This window comes from Indicator indicator, chromosome 2, assembly GCF_027791375.1.
Source record: "Indicator indicator isolate 239-I01 chromosome 2, UM_Iind_1.1, whole genome shotgun sequence".
NCBI classification, from domain to species: Eukaryota; Metazoa; Chordata; class Aves; order Piciformes; family Indicatoridae; genus Indicator; species Indicator indicator.
The window spans coordinates 13,158,204-13,175,600 of NC_072011.1; the positions used below are offsets into that span (position 1 = coordinate 13,158,204).

A 17,397-nucleotide genomic window follows, 5' to 3' on the forward strand; every position below is an offset into this window, starting at 1 on the left:
GGAACTAGGCCAGGGGACTTTGGGAAGGTTATGTTAAGGATCTTTTGAAGACAAGTGGCTAGACCCGTTCTGCAAAAACCCTGGTCCTGCGAAAAGGTGTAAACAACTCATTCACAAATTCATGGTGGTAAACAGTAATATGTAGTTAGGTTACAAATTCAAGCTAATCTGAAAGAAATGTAGGTAAAATGAAATATTAGTATCCTGGAGAGGTGGTTTCTGCTCAGCTAACTGGGCTTGAATATATTTTCAAATGTTGGTTAGAAAAGGCAATGACACTACAGCAAATGTGATTTTTTTTAAAGTATCCTGTTTAAGGACATTCACTGGAAAGTGTGACTTACAATATTTTATCTGAAATTGATCCCAGATTGCTCCCAAAGATTTTAGTAGCAAACAGTAATGGATGCCAATAAAAATAACAATGCTGGGAAAAATCTTTGCTGAAGACACTTTTAGTCAGAAATAGAGACTCAGTGACTAATCTTTAATAAATTATGTTCTTCTCAAGATTAGTACTTTAACATGCTTGAAACTGAAAAAAAAAAAAGTTGTAGTGGTTTTGGTTTTAAATAGGAGAGCCACTGAACTGCTGAAACTAATCAGAAAAATGATCAAATGAGAGCAAGTCAGTTTCATTGTAGCTGGCAGTCAGCTGTCACTGAGACAAGAGTAAGTGAGACTAAGGGTCACCTGGTTTGTGGTGACTTTTTGCTTTTGACTCTTTATGCATTGAAATTAGAACTTTACATTGGAATCATCTGGAAAAAAGGTTTTGCAAAATGAGGTCAGACAGTATTTGACAAAGATGCAAAGTGTTTGTCATGTTTCATGCATGACAAGAATTGTGTGTCAGGAAGATAGGTGTCATCACCAATGACTTCAGAGCTTTCAGTGCTTCTTTTTAAACTAAATCCATATTATTTGATTGAAGACTTTTTGTTGTAATCTCCAAGGTAACTTCCACAAGAGACTGTTGCATGTATGGCATCATCCTTTTCCACAAAAAAATTCAAATCTCCAGCATTACCAAGATATTTGAGAGTGTAGCAGGTGACACTAGGGATCTAGACATGCATGTGCTCTTGTGGCCAAGAAGGCCAAAGCCATTCTGGGATGTATTAGAAGGGCTGTGGTTAGTAGGTTGAGAGAGGTCCTCCTCCCCATCTACTCTGCCTTGGTGAGGCTACATCTGGAATATTGTGTCCAGCTCTGAGCCCCTCAGTTCAAGAGGGGCAGGGAGCTGCTTGGAAGAGTCCAGTGCAGACCCACAAAAATGATTAAGGGAGTGGAACATCTCCCTTATGAGGAGAGACTGAGGGAGCTGGGGCTCTCTAGCTTGGAGGAGACTGAGGGGTGACCTCATTCATGTTTATAAAGATGTAAAGGGTGCACCAAGAAGATGGAGCCAGGCTCTTCTGGGTGATGCCCAATGACAGGACAAGAGGCAATGGGAGGAGGTTGAGGCATAGCAAGTTCCATGGAAACAGGAGGAAAATTTTTTTCCTTGTGAGGGTGACAGAACACTGGAACAGGCTGCCCAGAGGGGTTGTGGAGTCTCCCTCTCTGGAGATATTCAAAACCCACCTGGATGTGTTCCTGTGTGATCTGGTATAGGTGATCCTGCTCTGGCAGGAGGGTTGGACTAGGTGATCTTTTGAGGTCTCTTCCAGCCCCTAACATTTTGTGATTCTGTGATTCTTTTCCAAACAAGTAAGTCGGGTGCAGTGGTTTGAATGGCTCAGGGAAAGCCACAGATTGGAGATTTTGAGATAGTCTAAGTTAAAAAACCCCAGGGATTTTCCCTCATGAAGTTTGTGTTTTAGCAATCTACTAGTTTTAGACAGAAGTTGTGACAGAAGCTTCATACTGTGCAGCTGTTAAAAAGCCTCTGCTACTCAGTTTAAAACAAAATTAAAAAAAAAAAAAAAGTAGGAGAGGCAGAGCTGAGAAGCCTGATCGGCATGCTAGGATGTAGACGTTTCCCTTTCTGTGTTATCTCCCCACCAGCCTATGCAATCAGATAGCTCATGGCAATTAGTCTTAATAAGGCTGTAGAGAGTTCCTAGGTGCAATAGTTGCCTCTACTAATTGTTGGCAGCAACTTCAGGGATTCTAGCTCCTTGCATTTAAGAAGGGAGTCATATGACTTCATGCTCAGTTGCCTGTTAACTTGACCTTTCCTTTTCCCTCCTCAATGTACTTTAAGTGGGAAGCTAGACAGTACAGCAGCTTCAGTTTAAGTTCTCTCTGTGGCAGCAGGCAAAGGGCAGAAACTTAGAGAAGTGGGAATATGCTGGGATGGATACATGAGGTCTATTAGATTGACACAGGCAAATTCTTGAATGCCTACACACACACAGAGCCTTGTTTTGGCTGGCCTTCAGCATGGCCAAAGGGCAACTGCATCCATGGAGTGTAATTCTCTGGTTGGGGTAGGTGTCACTGAAGCAGCTCTTCCCAGCAAGTAGCAGCGTCATGCTGGAAGGGACATGGGGGCATGGGGCACTCTGAGGGGGATCTCCTTAGCTGAGACATTTCAAGGGTGCAGTTAGACCAGGGTGCACACAGGCACTGTCTTAAACAAGTGTAAGCCTTCCCAAAACCCAAAGGTGACAGGCAGGCAGGTTTGTCTGATTTACCTTAAGGTAGGAAGATGACAACCTGTGGATTTAGAGTGACTGCTGGAACCAGGATTGAGCCCCAGGACTGCAGAAGTGAAAGAAGCAAAATTAATTTGTTGTTCTGTCCTATTACATTGCCTTATTTTTCTTGGTCAGAGTGTAGGGTTGCAAAAGTCCATGCTGATATATTTAGGCAAGAGGAGAAGAGGGATATTTAAATTGGCTAATGAAGAAAATTGCAGTCAAAAGTAATTTAGATACTGCAGAGCTGATCCAAAGTGCTGAGTCTCATCTCTTGCAAGGAGAAGTGCTGAAGTCTTTGCATGGTTAGAAAGTTTTGGGGTTAGTTTTGTTTTCCCCCTTGTATCTGCAGTTTCTACTAGGAAAAAAAAAAAAAGAAAAAAGAAAGCAACCAACCAAACAGCAAAAACTAACCAACCAAACCACCCACCCCCCAAAGAAGTACCAAACCAACATGTCAGTGATTGTGTGAACTCAAAAGCAACAGAACATACTGCAGAAAATATTGTAATAGGAAATCTAATTTGCACTCTCACTTTTTGCACTAATTTAAGTATAAAATTCTAAGAAAATTACTGACAAGATGACTAAAATGCAAACTGGATCAATGTTTAGGTTTTCAACAGTCATTAGATATGCTAGGATTACAGAGGAGGATGGGGAAGCCTTAAGGAGAAAATACTGTTCAGTTCATCTTGGAGAAGTGGAAGCTGTGCATAACATCCAGCAGGAAAGGCAACATTACTGCAGCTCCCAATCAGAGCTGTGGGACTTCACAGAAGTGATCCAGAGAGAGGGATCTGGGCTCTAGTATCCCAGTTGGCAGTGACAGAGTAGAATCCTTGCTCTGCTGTCTGCCCAAAAGGTATGGTTGTATTTTGGTTTTGTTTTGAATCCAGTGCTTGCCTACTGCAAAAGCCATAAACTGTCCAAAATGGGGATCCAATGTCATACCTCCCCCACCCCAGCTTTGAGAGTGTTCCTGTTGCTAGGTAACATGTCCTCTAGTTCCTACTCTGCAGGTGGTTGTGGATAACTGAGGGGTTTGCTGTTGACTGGAGGGGTGCTCTGCTGGGCTGCTTCTCTGCAGCAAGCAGATGGGTTTATGAATTAGAATAATTGTGTTAGAGGTTTCTGAACAAGTGACATTTCTGAGGCATTCAGTGGTAGAAAGTACTCTGTGAACCAAATGAGTGATGATTGGCAAATTGTGTGTTAGGATAGTAACACAAAGTCATCAAACACAAAATGCCAAATTTGTTGTAATTTACAGACAACCTAGAAAGCTGGGCTTTGGTTCCCTAGAAATTTTTTCTGACCCAACTTTGGTTCCACTTAGTTGGAAGCAAACAAACAAAAAGAACTCAAAATTTGTTGCAGCCTAAGTTGCTGAAGCCTGCAGATGCTCAGTACTGATACTCTTCTTGCTTTCACTGAGCAGCTGCAGGCAGTTTCCAGTTTCCTGGCTCCAAGAGAAATGTGGAAGTTTAGTTTTCTTATTCTTGTCCACTCTGCATTTAAACCATAGAAGGTGAGAAGTCAGCCTGGGACTGTTGTAGGCAAAACCAGGATTTTGCACTCATACTTCAATTCAGTTGTTAATAAATCTGTTAGAATGCAAGATACCTCCCACACAGATGGGATTAGCTCCTCTGTTCACAGCAGGGCTCACAAACTGTAGAACAGGACTCCAGGGCTGACCTTAGCTAGGAAACCTAGAAACAGGCAAGGTCCTTAACTATAGAAATCCAGACAAGTTCCTCAGTTCCAAAAGGTGGCCAAAAAAAACCCTGTGCATTTTAGGCTCGTATTGCAGCATTTGCAACCAGCTCTAGGTATCATGAGATATGGAAAAGCTGTCTGTGTACCATTAATGCCTGCCTAATCCTTGGATTTGTTCCTTTTGTTCCTCCCTAGAACGTTTCAGTGCTAGAAAACCATCACTGGCGATCTACGATAGGCATGCTTCGAGAGTCACGGCTCCTCGCCCATCTGCCCAAGGAGGTGACGTAAGTGTCTGCTGGAGGAAATGAAGCACTGAAACTAGTCCATTGCTTCCTCCACTCTTCTTAAAAGGATGCTGGCAAAGAGGCTTAGGCTTCAGACTAGGCTGATCTTCCTCCTTGCTCTTGGTACCTGCTCTTGAAATCATGAGAGAAAGTTATACAGCAGAAGTATTTTCTAAGATCTTGCCACTTCCTGCAGTGTAGGAGTAGCTGCTGTCAGGTCCAGGAGCCCTTCAGGTACCAGCAGGAATAGAGCTTTTCAGACAACCATTATTGGCATCTTTTGTTTCACGTAGTACCAAGTGAATATAGAAAGATTTAGTGATTAAAATTCAAGAAACAGAGAGAAAAATGAAGGTCTTGGTTGAGTAGCATCGAGACTGTTCAGGACTTCCACACCTGATGGAGGAGGTGTGATTCAGTCTTCACTCCCTTTTTTTGAGTTAAGCAAAAAAAGAAAAGCAGCAACATAAGAACCTTGTCCAGGTTGATGATAACTCTTAACTTGCTGGTTTTGTGCAGTGGTTCTTCCACCAAGGAATGGAGACTGAACAACAGCCTGCAATACTAACTTTTAATCACAGTTGACCTTAGCAGGAATGTAGGCAGGCTACCTGAAAGCAAGAAGCTCCAGAAATCCTTTGCATGAGACCAACAACTTCAATCATACTTGAAAAGACTTCAGTCCAGTCCTTCACAACTTCAGCTGCAATGTCAAAGTTTTAGTATTCACAACTCAACGCTGAGCATCTGAAATCAGATGTGAGGGTTTTCTAGATGCCACATGCTGCTGGTTTGGGTGGTTTGTTGATTTCCTTGTAGTTTTCCAGAAGCTTTCAGAGGCGTCTGTGCCATCAAGCATTTTCCTGCTATATTATCTATTCCTCCTGAACTTATTTAGGCAGCTAGAATAGTTGCATGCTGCAAACCCCATCAGAGACTGACAAAACAGATCAGACTGAATCCATAAAGAAGGAGCTTTATCCTAGCTATGAACTGTAGCAGGTTGTTTTGTGCTATTAACATCCAGTGGTTTCATGATTGAAGGGACTTATTTTCCTTAATTGCAGACAGGACATCGAGCAGCAGTTGGGCTCCCTGATCTTGGCAACAGACATCAACAGGCAGAATGAGTTTTTGATCCGTCTGAAATCTCACCTTGACAATCAGGATTTGAGACTGGAAGATGCAGAAGACAGACATTTTATGCTTCAGGTAACCTTAAAAAATTCCCAGTATTGGTTTTTATTCATTTTTCAAGTGACAGTATTTCCTAGTATTTGTTAGGATCGCATGCAGTTGTGTGTCTGGAGATCAGCATCTCCTTACCTATCACCATAAACACTTTCCTTCTGCCACTTGGCATGTCAGGCAAGCATAAGGTGCCTCCAGGATGTGCTTATGTAATTTCCTTGCGTTAAAAAGCTGTGAATGCTACAGATCCAGGAGAGTGTCAAATGCTGAGAAATTAAGATAAGCTATTAATTATTTTATTTCCAGGCCACCGCTTCTCTTGCAAAGTAATGTTTCAACTGTAGTCTCTTTTCTGGCAAATGTCATTTCACTCATGTTATTTTCTAGCACCATGCAGGAGGGACCGCTTGCCGGTGTTCTTTCCAAGACAGCCTGACATCAGGTGCCTAAGTCCTGTTCCTGTGATGAATGTTCAGAAACTGCCTCTGCAGAGACAGCTGTTGCCATGGCAGCAGGTGTTTCTCCAGTGGATCTGCCCAGCTAATGAAGAAACCATGCTTTTATTTAAAAACCAAACAGATTCATTCTGGTTCTTCCAGCTATGATGTAGTCATTTACAAGCTCTTCAAATTAAACCTCTACTTATTAAAGTATCATTGTGATTACAATATCAGCATATACATGCTTCTCTGGAGAAATTATAATTTCACTCTTAAATACAGAAAGGAGTTTAAGTAATCATTATCATTTGTAAAACAAATATCTACGTGTTACCCCTTTGTTAAGGTCACAGGAAATGAGACAGGGGTAAGGAAACAAGTGCTGATCTATTAATTCTTCCCCCCTCTAGCAGTGTGGGAAATCTGCCTGTCTGTCCTCCATCAAACACTGTCTCCTGTCAGATTCCTGCCTGGGCTATCCAGTCCAGGATGATGAGTTTATGGTATTTCTGGACAGATAATGCAAGAAAGTTGTGCTAATGCAAAAGGCAGAGGGATTACAAATCTCAACTATGGCAAAAAGTTTCTTACGCACTTTCTTGAATCACAGAATGTTAGAGGGTGGAAGGGACCTCCAGAGATAAAGTCCAACCCCACTGCCAAAGGAGGGTTACCTAGTAAAAGGGCACAGACATGGTCAGATTTACTTACCTAGTGGATTACTTGTGGAAGAAGAAAATAAAAATCAAGAAATCTTGATTGATTAGGATAAGTTAAAGAACGTTTGAAAGATCCTTGTAATAGTATCATTAAGGCTAATTAATTTAATTCAGAGAGGAAAAGTAACTTGGAGACTTCCCTCCTCCAGCTCCCAGCTCTGAATTTATACAGGAAATATTTCTTGTGTTTTTCTTGTGGGTGCCAGAATAATTTCTGACCTCTGTCAGGCTAACTGACTGCGTTCCATGTGTGAAGAAACAAGGCACATGACATTTTGTTCCAAAGCAGTAATACAGTCAGACTATTACACCATTTACTTTTCTGAAGCACTTTCTTGATTAAAAAAAAAAAAAAAAAACCTCTTGCCCTCCTGTGTTCATTCCCCAGCAAAACACTTAAAAGTACTAGTTAACTGAGTGAAACCAAGCCAAGGACAGTGCCAAGAGCCCTGTGCTTAGCTTTGTAAACAAAAATATGAAGACATTAAGATGAAGTGTAATTGAAGTGAAATGCAAGGTCACTCACTGTGACCACAGAGAAATGATGCCCAAGTACATCAGCTTGGCGCTTCCCTTCCTTGTCATCAGCCATGAATGCCAAGCCAAGCAGTCAGTAGGAGCCAGCCTGAGGCTTTTGTTGGCTTATTCCTTGCAAGGATTATCCAAAACACTTTGCAGCCTTGGAATTTGGCCCTCCTCTTATCCTAACTATGGTAAAGCAGAAGGCTGAATGGAAGTTTTGTTTGCAGCTTTAATAAATGCTCTTTCCTCAAAAGGCATATTTGGGTGAGACCGAGTCCCTAAAAGGTGATCCTAACCCCTCCCAGCGTCACTGCCAAGGCCTGGGAGTTTTGTGACTGCAGATGTACTGCTGGAGCACTGCTAGACAATAACTTCTTTTCTCACCGCTACTTTTCTTCTTTGCTTTCAGATTGCGCTCAAGTGTGCTGACATCTGCAACCCTTGCCGGCTCTGGGATCTGAGCAAGCAGTGGAGTGAACGGGTCTGTGAAGAGTTTTACCGGCAAGGTCAGCCCCTTCACGAGTGGCAGTCCCCTTTTACCACAACTTCCCAGGCTTTTTGTGTGGTGACACAGAGGTAGCATTCAGCCTAGCCTGTATGCCTTGAAATGTCCCTCAAGACCAAACTGTTGAAGAGATACTCTGCCTCTTTTGAAAAGCAGGAGTGGGTAGAAGAGCAACAAGTAATTCATTGCTCTCCCCATTCCTGTAGCAGTGTCAGGCAAGAGGGAGGGCTGTACTATGCCTCAGTGCTTGAATTCAGCCTGAGAGCCCATGGCCGGATTCTTCTCTGAGAACCCTCCAGTCACCATTAGCGTTTCTGGGCTGGAACAGTGCCAGGACTACACTGCACCAGAATCCTACCACTGCCCATGGTGTTTTATCTCGCTTTCCGTGCTCCCAATTCAGCTCCGATGGGAGCCGTACCCTCGCTGTTTCCCAAATATGACACATTCTTCTGCCTACAAATGCAAAGAAAGGGTTCAAACACAGTTCCCAGCACGCTGTTGAAAGGGCCAAAGTAGGCAAGCCAAAGCTCGGCTAGGACCTATTGCAAATGTTTTCAAACCCCTGCAGAGAGCGCAGTCAGGCAGGGTTTTTTTGAAACACAGTAATTACACCATTTGGCGCTCTCTGCATAGGCAGGGTCATACTGTGCTACAACACAGGGTGCAGGAGAGTTTAATCACTGCTAAATTCTTTGTTTGTCACATCCTGAGAGCTGAAGGAAAGTGGTACAAATGCTGGTAGAGTGCACAATAACGTTCTCAATTCATTTAAAATTCTGCTCTACAAAATTAAGCCACATCTGAGCTTGTACCTGGGACAGTTAGTCCATAACAAGGGCAGATTGTTCAGCAAGCTCATTTTCAATGTCAGTTAAGCTGAAATGTCTTTGAATTTGCAGGTTTATTTAGTCAGATTCATAGTCGAGACATAATCAATATCTAACTCATGAAGAGAGGGCCCCAATTCTGCAATACTTTACCTTCAGTGTTTTGAGGGCCCACAATGAGAAAGACAGCAATCTCAACTGTCCTGCTCTCCCCCAGGAATACATAGAAGATTTCACCTCAACATGAGGAGAAACTTCTTTACAATGAGGCTGATGGAGCACTGGAACAGGCTCCCCAGGGGGATTGTGGAGTCTCCTCTGGAGACTTTCAAAACCCACCTGGATGCATTCCTGTGTGGATTACCCTAAGTGATCCTGCTCTGGCAGGGGGGTTGGACTCAATAATCTCTGGAGGTCCCTTCCAACCTCTAATCTACTGTGGTACTGTGATGCATTGGACAGTTTTAAGACTCAGCTTGGCAAGATGCTGGGCCATCTCATTTAGACTATACTTGTACAGAAAAGAAAAAAAGGAGGGTAATTTTAATTGGTGATTCTCTTCTGAAAGGAACAGAGGGCCCCATATGTTGGCCAGACCCTTCCCACAGGGTAGTCTGCTGCCTCCCTGGGGCCCGGGTCAGGGATGTTACCAGAAGGCTGCCCAAAGTAGTACAGACCTCTGATTACTATCCCCTGCTAGTTATACAGGTGGGAAGTGATGAGGTCAATACCAGAAGTCTTAAATCAATAAAAAGAGACTTCAAGGCACTGGGAAAAGTAGTAGAGGGATCGGGGGCACAGGTAATTTTTTTCATCTATACCCTTAGTTGCAGGCATGAATGCTGAAAGGAACAGGAAAACATTCCTGATTAATAAGTGTCTAAGAGGCTGGTGTCACCAACAAAATTTTGGATTCTTTGATCTTGGGGAACTCTATATGGTCCCAGGTCTGCTAGCAACAGATAGGGTACACCTGTCGCAGAGGGGGAGAAAGATCTTGGCACACAAGCTGGCAGGGCTTGTACAAAGGGCTTTAAACTAGGCTTGAAGGGGGAGGGGAGTGAGCACAACAGTACTAGGGATGAACCAAAGGAGGCTGAGGGTGATAAGCCACAGACAGGGGGAAAACCAGCAGCCCAGCTGAAGTGTATGTACATTAATGCACGCAGCATGGGTAACAAACAAGGAGCTGGAAGTCTTAGTACAAGAGGAAAACTATGATGTTGTTGTCATCACAGAAACATGGTGGGATGACTCTCACAACTGGAGTGCTGTAATCAAGGGTTACAGACTCTTCAGGAAAGACAGGAGAGGGAGAAGGGGTGGAGGAGTGGCCCTGTATATTAGGGAGACTCTGGACATCATAGAGGTTGAGACTAAGGATGATCAGGTTGAGTCCCTATGGGTAAGAATTAGGGGGAAGGCCAACAAGTCTGACATCCTGGTTGGAGTCTGTTATAGACCACCTAATCGGGAAGAAGAGGTTGATTTAATTTTCTTCAAGCAGCTGGAGGCTGCCTCAAGATCACTTCCCTTTGTTCTTGTGGGTGACTTTAACCTGCCAGACGTCTGCTGGGAATTGAACACTGCAGAGAAGAGGCAGTCTAGAAGGTTCCTGGAGTGTATGGAGGATAGCTTCTTATCCCAGCTGTTACATGAGCCTACCAGGGGTTCAGCCCTGCTCGATTTGTTGTTTACAAATAGAGAAGGTCTGGTGGGAGATGTGGTGGTTGGAGGCTGCCTGGGGTCCAGTGACCACGAAATAATTGAGTTTTCAATATATGGTGAAACCAGGAGGGGCAGCACCAAAACCTCCACCCTGGACTTCCAAAGGGCGGACTTTGGCTTATTCAAGGAACTAACTCGGAAAGTTCCTTGGGAAACAGCCCTTAAAAACAAAGGGGTCCAGGAAGGCTGGACTTACTTCAAGAAAGAACTCCTGAAGGCACAGGAACAGGCTGTGCCCATGTGCCAGAAGAGGAGCCGACAAGGGAGACAGCTGGACTGGATGAGCAAGGAGCTTCTAAAGGAATTAAGGGAAAAAAAGAGGGTGTATCACCTTTGGAAAAAAGGGGAGGTATTCCCAGGATGAGTTTAAGGATATTGCTAAGTCTTGTAGGAAAAAAATTAGAGAGGCAAAAGCCCGTTTAGAAATTAGACTGGCCATGGCCGTAAAAGAGAATAAAAAATATTTCTATAAATATATTAATGGTAAAAGAAGAGGCAAGGACAACCTCCACTCCTTATGGGATGTGGAGGGGAATATAGTAACAAAAGACGAGGAAAAGGCAGAGGTACTTAACACCTACTTTGCCTCAGTCTTCAATAGTGGGACAGGCTGTCTGCAGGACAACTGTCCTCCTGAACTGGCAGATGGAGTCGGGGACCAGGATAGTCCCCCTGTAATCCAGCAGGAAGCTGTAAGGGACCTGCTGACCCACTTGGATCCTCACAAGTCCATGGGACCTGCTGGGATCCATCCTAGGGTGCTGAGAGAGCTGTCAGATGAGCTGGCCAAGCCTCTCTCCATCATTTATCAGCAGTCCTGGCTCACAGGTGAGGTCCCTGATGACTGGAGGCTGGCCAATGTGATGCCCATCCACAAAAAGAGCCTGAAAGAGGAACCAGGAAATTACAGACCTGTCAGCCTGACCTCAGTGCCAGGCAAGGTTATAGAACAGGTCATCCTGAGTACAATCACACACAACCTACAAGATGGTCAGGGGATCAGGCCCAGCCAGCATGGATTCAGGAGGGGCAGGTCCTGCCTGACCAACCTGATCTGCTTTTATGATCAGGTTACCTGCCTGGTGAACGCGGGGAGGGCTGTGGATGTAGCCTACCTGGACTTCAGCAAAGCCTTTGACACTGTCTGACACAAGAAGCTCCTGGCAAAGCTGGCAGCTCATGGTTTGAACAGATTCACTCTGAAGTGGGTCAAGAACTGGCTGGAGGGCCGGGCCCAGAGAGTGGTGGTGAATGGTGCCACATCCAGTTGGCGGCCAGTCACTAGTGGTGTCCCCCTGGGATAAGTGTTGGGCCCCATCCTGTTCAATATCTTTATTGATGATGTAGATGAAGGAATTGAGTCCATCATCAGTAAGTTTGCAGATGACACCAAGTTGGGAGCAGGTGTTGATCTGTTGGAGGGTAGAAGGACCCTGCTGAGGGACCTGGACAGGCTGGATGGGTGAGCAGAGGCCAATGGGATGAGATTTAACAAGGCTAAGTGCAGGGTTCTACACTTTGGCCATAACAACCCCAAGCAGAGCTACAGGCTGGGGACAGAGTGGCTGGAGAGCAGCCAGGCTGAAAGGGACCTGGGGGTGCTGGTTGATAGTAGGCTGAACATGAGCCAGCAGTGTGGCCAGGTGGCCAGGAGAGCCAATGGCATCCTGGCCTCTATCAGGAATAGTGTAGCCAGCAGGACAATGGCGCTTATTCTCCTGTACTCAGCACTGGTCAGGCCACACCTTGAGTATTGTGTTCAGTTCTGGGCTCCTCAATTTAAGAGAGATGTTGAGGTACTGGAACATGTCCAGAGAGGGGCAACGAGGCTGGTGAGGGGTCTGGAACACAAACCCTATGAGGAGAGGCTGAGGGAGCTGGGGGTGTTTAGCCTGGAGAAGAGGAGGCTTAGGGGTGACCTCATTGCTGTCTACAACTGCCTGAGGAGAGGTTGTAGGCAGGTGGGGGTTGGTCTCTTCTCCCAGGCAACCAGCACCAGAACAAGAGGACACAGTCTCAAGTTGTGCCAGGGGAGGTATAGGCTGGATGTTAGGAGGAAGTTCTTCACAGAGAGAGTGATTGCCCATTGGAATGTGCTGCCCAGGGAGGTGGTGGAGTCGCCATCACTGGAGACATTCAAGAGGAGACTGGATGAGGCACTTAGTGCCATGGTCTAGTTGATTGCTTAGGGCTGGGTGATAGGTTGGACTGGATGATCTTGGAGGTCTCTTCCAACCTGGTTGATTCTATGATTCTATGATCACCTAGAAAGGTTGGACCAGACGATCCTTAGGGTCTCTTCTAACTTGGTGTTCTGTGATTCTGTGAACTTTTCTAAATGTAAGCTTTTCCCCCAAGACCTAAGATTTATTAGTGTGATATACATCTGAAAGGGGACACTGGAGCATATGAGACCAGCTAGAAGTATAACAGAGATAAAAAGAGCATTTCATGTGGCTAAAAATGTTTCCCTGTTATTTTCTAAATACGTAATTAAACCTAGAAAGGTTTCTCTCTGTGATGGTTTAAGACTCTTTTTAATTTTTCTTCACAAAGTTCGAGCAGAGAAAGTGAGAGAATGTAAATAAATCATATTGGGTATAAGAAAGCAAACTTATTCTAAACACTTCCATTGGAGAGATAGAAACGTTTAAGAATCACTCCAAAAAACAAGGTCGAGCAGTCAGGTAGTCTCATAGTCCATCTTCTCTCAGTCTGCCTGCTGCTTCCTTTCTGGCTGAAGATAACACACCTGCATACTGACCTTGACAAGCTAACAGCCTCTCTGCTTCTTGACTCTCTGCCTTCTGCCAGGTGGGTCTGGGGGGAGTCCTTCTGGCTGGAGGCGGGGGGGAGGTCCCCTGGGGGAAAGGCCCCTTAGGGAAGAAGCACAGCCCCTCAAGGGCAGGGGGAAGCCAGGGGGCTTAGTTTTGTTTTTCTAGTGATTGTACAGATTTGTAAACGTTGTGAATAGTGTATATTTGTACATACTCATTGCATTTCATCATAGATTGTAGTTTTGCTTGTAAAATTCATTTGCTTCCAGACTGAGCTAGTCTGGTTATTGTCAGTGTGGGAGGGGGATTTTGGCTCTCACAGTTACACTCTCATATTTAAGAAACTGCATGCTGCAGAGAGAAAAAAGACAGGGCTTGAAAATGCAGTGATTTATTTGAGGATGTAGCGCCTGACTTCGCTAGCACTGAAGTCAAAACTGCTTATTAGTGAGAAGAAAAGAGCTTTTAAACAAAACCAGTGGATTTGAAGTAAAATGTTTCTTTCATGGGTTGAATACAGTGTTTAGGCTGTTCCAGCAGGTCTGTTTTAATTATTGGAAAGTTTTGCATAAACAGCCCTCACTAAACCTTTATTAGTAAATCAAATCAATGACATATTATTGTCTGAGGGTAAATGACACATCTCAGCTTGCACACAGTCTCTCTTCCCTGCCATGCTGTAGACAAGAGAGGTCCTGTACTTCATGCAGTAACTGAGGCTGTATGCTAGCCAAGAAAGCTAACAATCACAAAGGATCGATGTGTTGCTCTCACTTGTTTAAAAAATTAAAAAACAGAAACCAAACCAAACAAAAAACCCAACCAATCAAAAAAAAATTATTTACATCAATCTTTGCTTGGGGTAATTGCTTGCATGGGGAAATGCAATTTCTCCAGGAGGACAAGTGATTGTGGTCTGGATGGCAATGGGTAAATGAGACAACATAGGCTTTCTGATGAATTCTTGAATCAGTGGAAGGTTTGGAAGCAACCTGTGGGTGTAATCTAAATCCCCAGCTGAATTAGGTTCATATATAACATCCAGGCATGTTTTTTAAGTCTCCAGAGAAGGAGACTCTACAATCTCTCTGGGCACCCTCTTCCAGTGCTCTGTCACACTCACAAAAAAAAAGGTTTTCCTTATGTTTAGCTGGAAATTCCTGAGTTCTAGTTTGTGTCCATTGCCCCTGGCCCTGTCACTGAAAAGAGACTGGCCCCTTGACACCTGCCCTTTCAGTTTCTCCGATACCTAAAATTTTACAGAAAGTCGTGGTCATCACTGATAGAAGATTCCAAACTGCTTGAATCCACACTGTTGCAGTCACTGTAGATAAAAGTAGCAGCAAATTATTTTCTCTTCTCGTTTTTTTGTTTTTTCTTGGTTTTTAGGTGACCTGGAACAAAAATTTGAACTGGAAATAAGCCCCCTTTGTAATCAGCAGAAGGATACAATACCAAGCATACAGATTGGTAAGTTTCAGTTTCATTCTCCTCTCTCCACTTTTAGCTCAGTATGCAGAAGCTTAAAGAGAAGCTTTCTTCTCACCACTTCAAATCTAGTTGTTGCAACAGTAAGAACTGCAGGTATGATAAGAGTCATGATTCACAGTCCAAATAAAAATGTTCAAGTCAAATATTCAACAGAAAGACAAAGGAGTTCTTGTGTAAGGGGGAAAAGGACCATTCTAATACCTGCAGAGAAAAATTACAGCCAACATACGACCAAACACCAGTTACTTTCTAGTCTGAAACATCTGCAGAGAAAGCTGCTGTCTCCCACAGATGTTACTGTTACACATACAGGTAAAGCCTCACCTTGTCATGTGCTGGTCAAAAGTTGTGCATTTCAAAAGGAATTGATGGCTGCTGAAGGGTTTATTGTTATTTCTTGTCAGGGTTTTTGCCACTTCCATTGCTGTATTCCTTGAGGCACTCTGTAGGGCAATGCACTTGTGTAATTGCTTTGTTCCTCTCCCACTGTCCTTTGTGTGTTTCCCCAGGGTTCATGACATACATCGTAGAGCCACTCTTTGAGAGGTGGGCCCAGTTTACAGGAGACACCCCCTTATCGGAAAATATGCTGAACCATCTCAGGAGGAACAAGGCCAAGTGGAGGAGTTTGCTCCACAAGCAACACAGCAGTAGTAGAAGCAATGACCACTCAGGTCAAGTGACTGGCAGCCAAGAACAGACTTTAAATGAGGAAGAGACTCCTTAGTGGCAGCTTTGCACATTTCCTTATAGCACTGCTATCTCTGTCTTGATCACAGCAGCGAACAAAATCCCGAGAAGCTAGAAGCCTGTTGTCAAGACTGTGGAAAGGGAAGACATGGCAAAGCAGAAGCTGTAAGGGTCCTCACAAACTAACCTATGGTTCTGCTGGGTTCCATTCTGGATCTCCTTCATGTTCCTCTCCCCTCTCTTCATTCTGCCCATGCCTGATGCCGTTTGCCACTTCTGATCATGAACTGCCTGAGTCCCAGTCAGCACTACTGAAGCCAGGCTGGTTACAGCTGCCATGAAGCAGGGAGGATTACTGGGAGAACAGGGGAGACAGAGGTGCTCTTGGTTACATGTTCATTTACCATGAGTCGTACTGTGACATATGTATATAGGCCCAGAGTACCACATGCTTTCTAGGCTGGCAGCTGGGCTGCACAGTAAACCACCAGCATCTTCAGCATCCAGAGGACACCAGCTGAGTGAGACAGCACTTGCAGAGGGCAAAGAGAGTCTGGTTATTTTGGTAATTGAAACAAAAATCTTTTTAACTTTTGTATTCTGTGCACTAAACAACAGATCTCTAAACCTTGGGCTGAAGTTACTCTCAATATACACAACTCCAGTGTAACAAGGCTCATTTTGGTAATCATTTTTATGCCACTTTGGATAAAAGACAGGCATCTTCTCCTTGCAAGAAATGGTATTTCCCTCGCAACAGATAGGGAAGGTGTTGTACAGTCTAACCCTTTGAAACACGAACAGATCTACTTTTGAGTACTGTTTCAAGTAACATGTTTATATTCACATATGTACATTTTCTGTAAATACAAAGTGCTACTGATTCCCATGCCAAAACACTGGCTGGAATACTGTGGGATTGCTACCTGTAAAAACATTGGCACTGTGAACAGAATACTGTTAGTTTTAATACGAGAGAAAGCATTTGTAAATACGGTATAGAGTTTATTAATATACACCATTGTTTGTGGATAAAAGCCTTAACTTTTAGCATCCTTCATCTTCTTATAGCTGCCAAAAATCATGTGATCACCACATAACGATTCTGAACTGCCTTTCCACTATCCAAGGTGTATCAAAGGTCATTAAGGAATGAAGTCTGGCAGGATAACTTCTTGAAAACTTCAAGCACATTCCATATGGGTCCGTGTTGTTAATCCATGGCACCTTGCACATTCGGTCTAGGCAAATGCTTCACAGAGCCTGAAGGTTTAAGTTGAAAAAAAAAAAACCCAAGCCCCACAGCAACACCACATAATTTGACAGTTCAACCTGATTACCATTTATTCAAGAGTGTGAATGCCTATTAACTAGCATACTTGTCTACAAAGCACTACATTCTGATACTTCGGGAGTCCAGTTGTTTTCTTGGGTGATGTTGCAGTGTAGCTGATTTTTTTTATCCCACTTTCCCTTGTTAGCCATCAAAGTACAAATGCATTTTGAAGGAAAAAAGATGTTTTGTAGTCAGACTATTAAAAAGAAGTCCTCTGAGCCATCACAGTAGATGAGGAACTTTCTATGCTCTCGTGTTTGTGAAAGATACATGGCCTTATCTATACCATGAACAACCTCAGTTCAGATAGTCCTTTTAGAACTTCACATAAGCTTCCACCATTTCAATGCAATTGTATTCTTGAACACTACCGCATTGTACCAAAGTCATTGTCACCTTCTTTTCTCCTCTGCCCCAGAAAAAATAATTGCATTCAGGTAAAGTATAATGGTGTTGTAAACCCCTAGTACATCAAACCCACAGAGTTTTTTGCAAGAGAACTAGAGCAGATATG

General features: G+C 43.8%; 1 protein-coding gene across 1 annotated transcript in view; it reads left to right on the plus strand.

Annotated features, from left to right (window-relative positions):
• Nucleotides 1-16,261, plus strand: part of PDE7B (phosphodiesterase 7B) — an 88,849-nt gene extending 72,588 nt beyond the window's left edge. The window contains exons 8-12 of the mRNA XM_054399221.1: nucleotides 4,563-4,654; nucleotides 5,722-5,866; nucleotides 7,936-8,032; nucleotides 14,756-14,836; nucleotides 15,367-16,261. Of these exons, the coding sequence (XP_054255196.1) occupies nucleotides 4,563-4,654; nucleotides 5,722-5,866; nucleotides 7,936-8,032; nucleotides 14,756-14,836; nucleotides 15,367-15,584 (633 nt within the window). The 3' untranslated portion in view covers nucleotides 15,585-16,261. The remainder of the gene's footprint in view (nucleotides 1-4,562; nucleotides 4,655-5,721; nucleotides 5,867-7,935; nucleotides 8,033-14,755; nucleotides 14,837-15,366) is intronic.
• The last annotated feature ends 1,136 nt before the right edge of the window (nucleotides 16,262-17,397 follow it).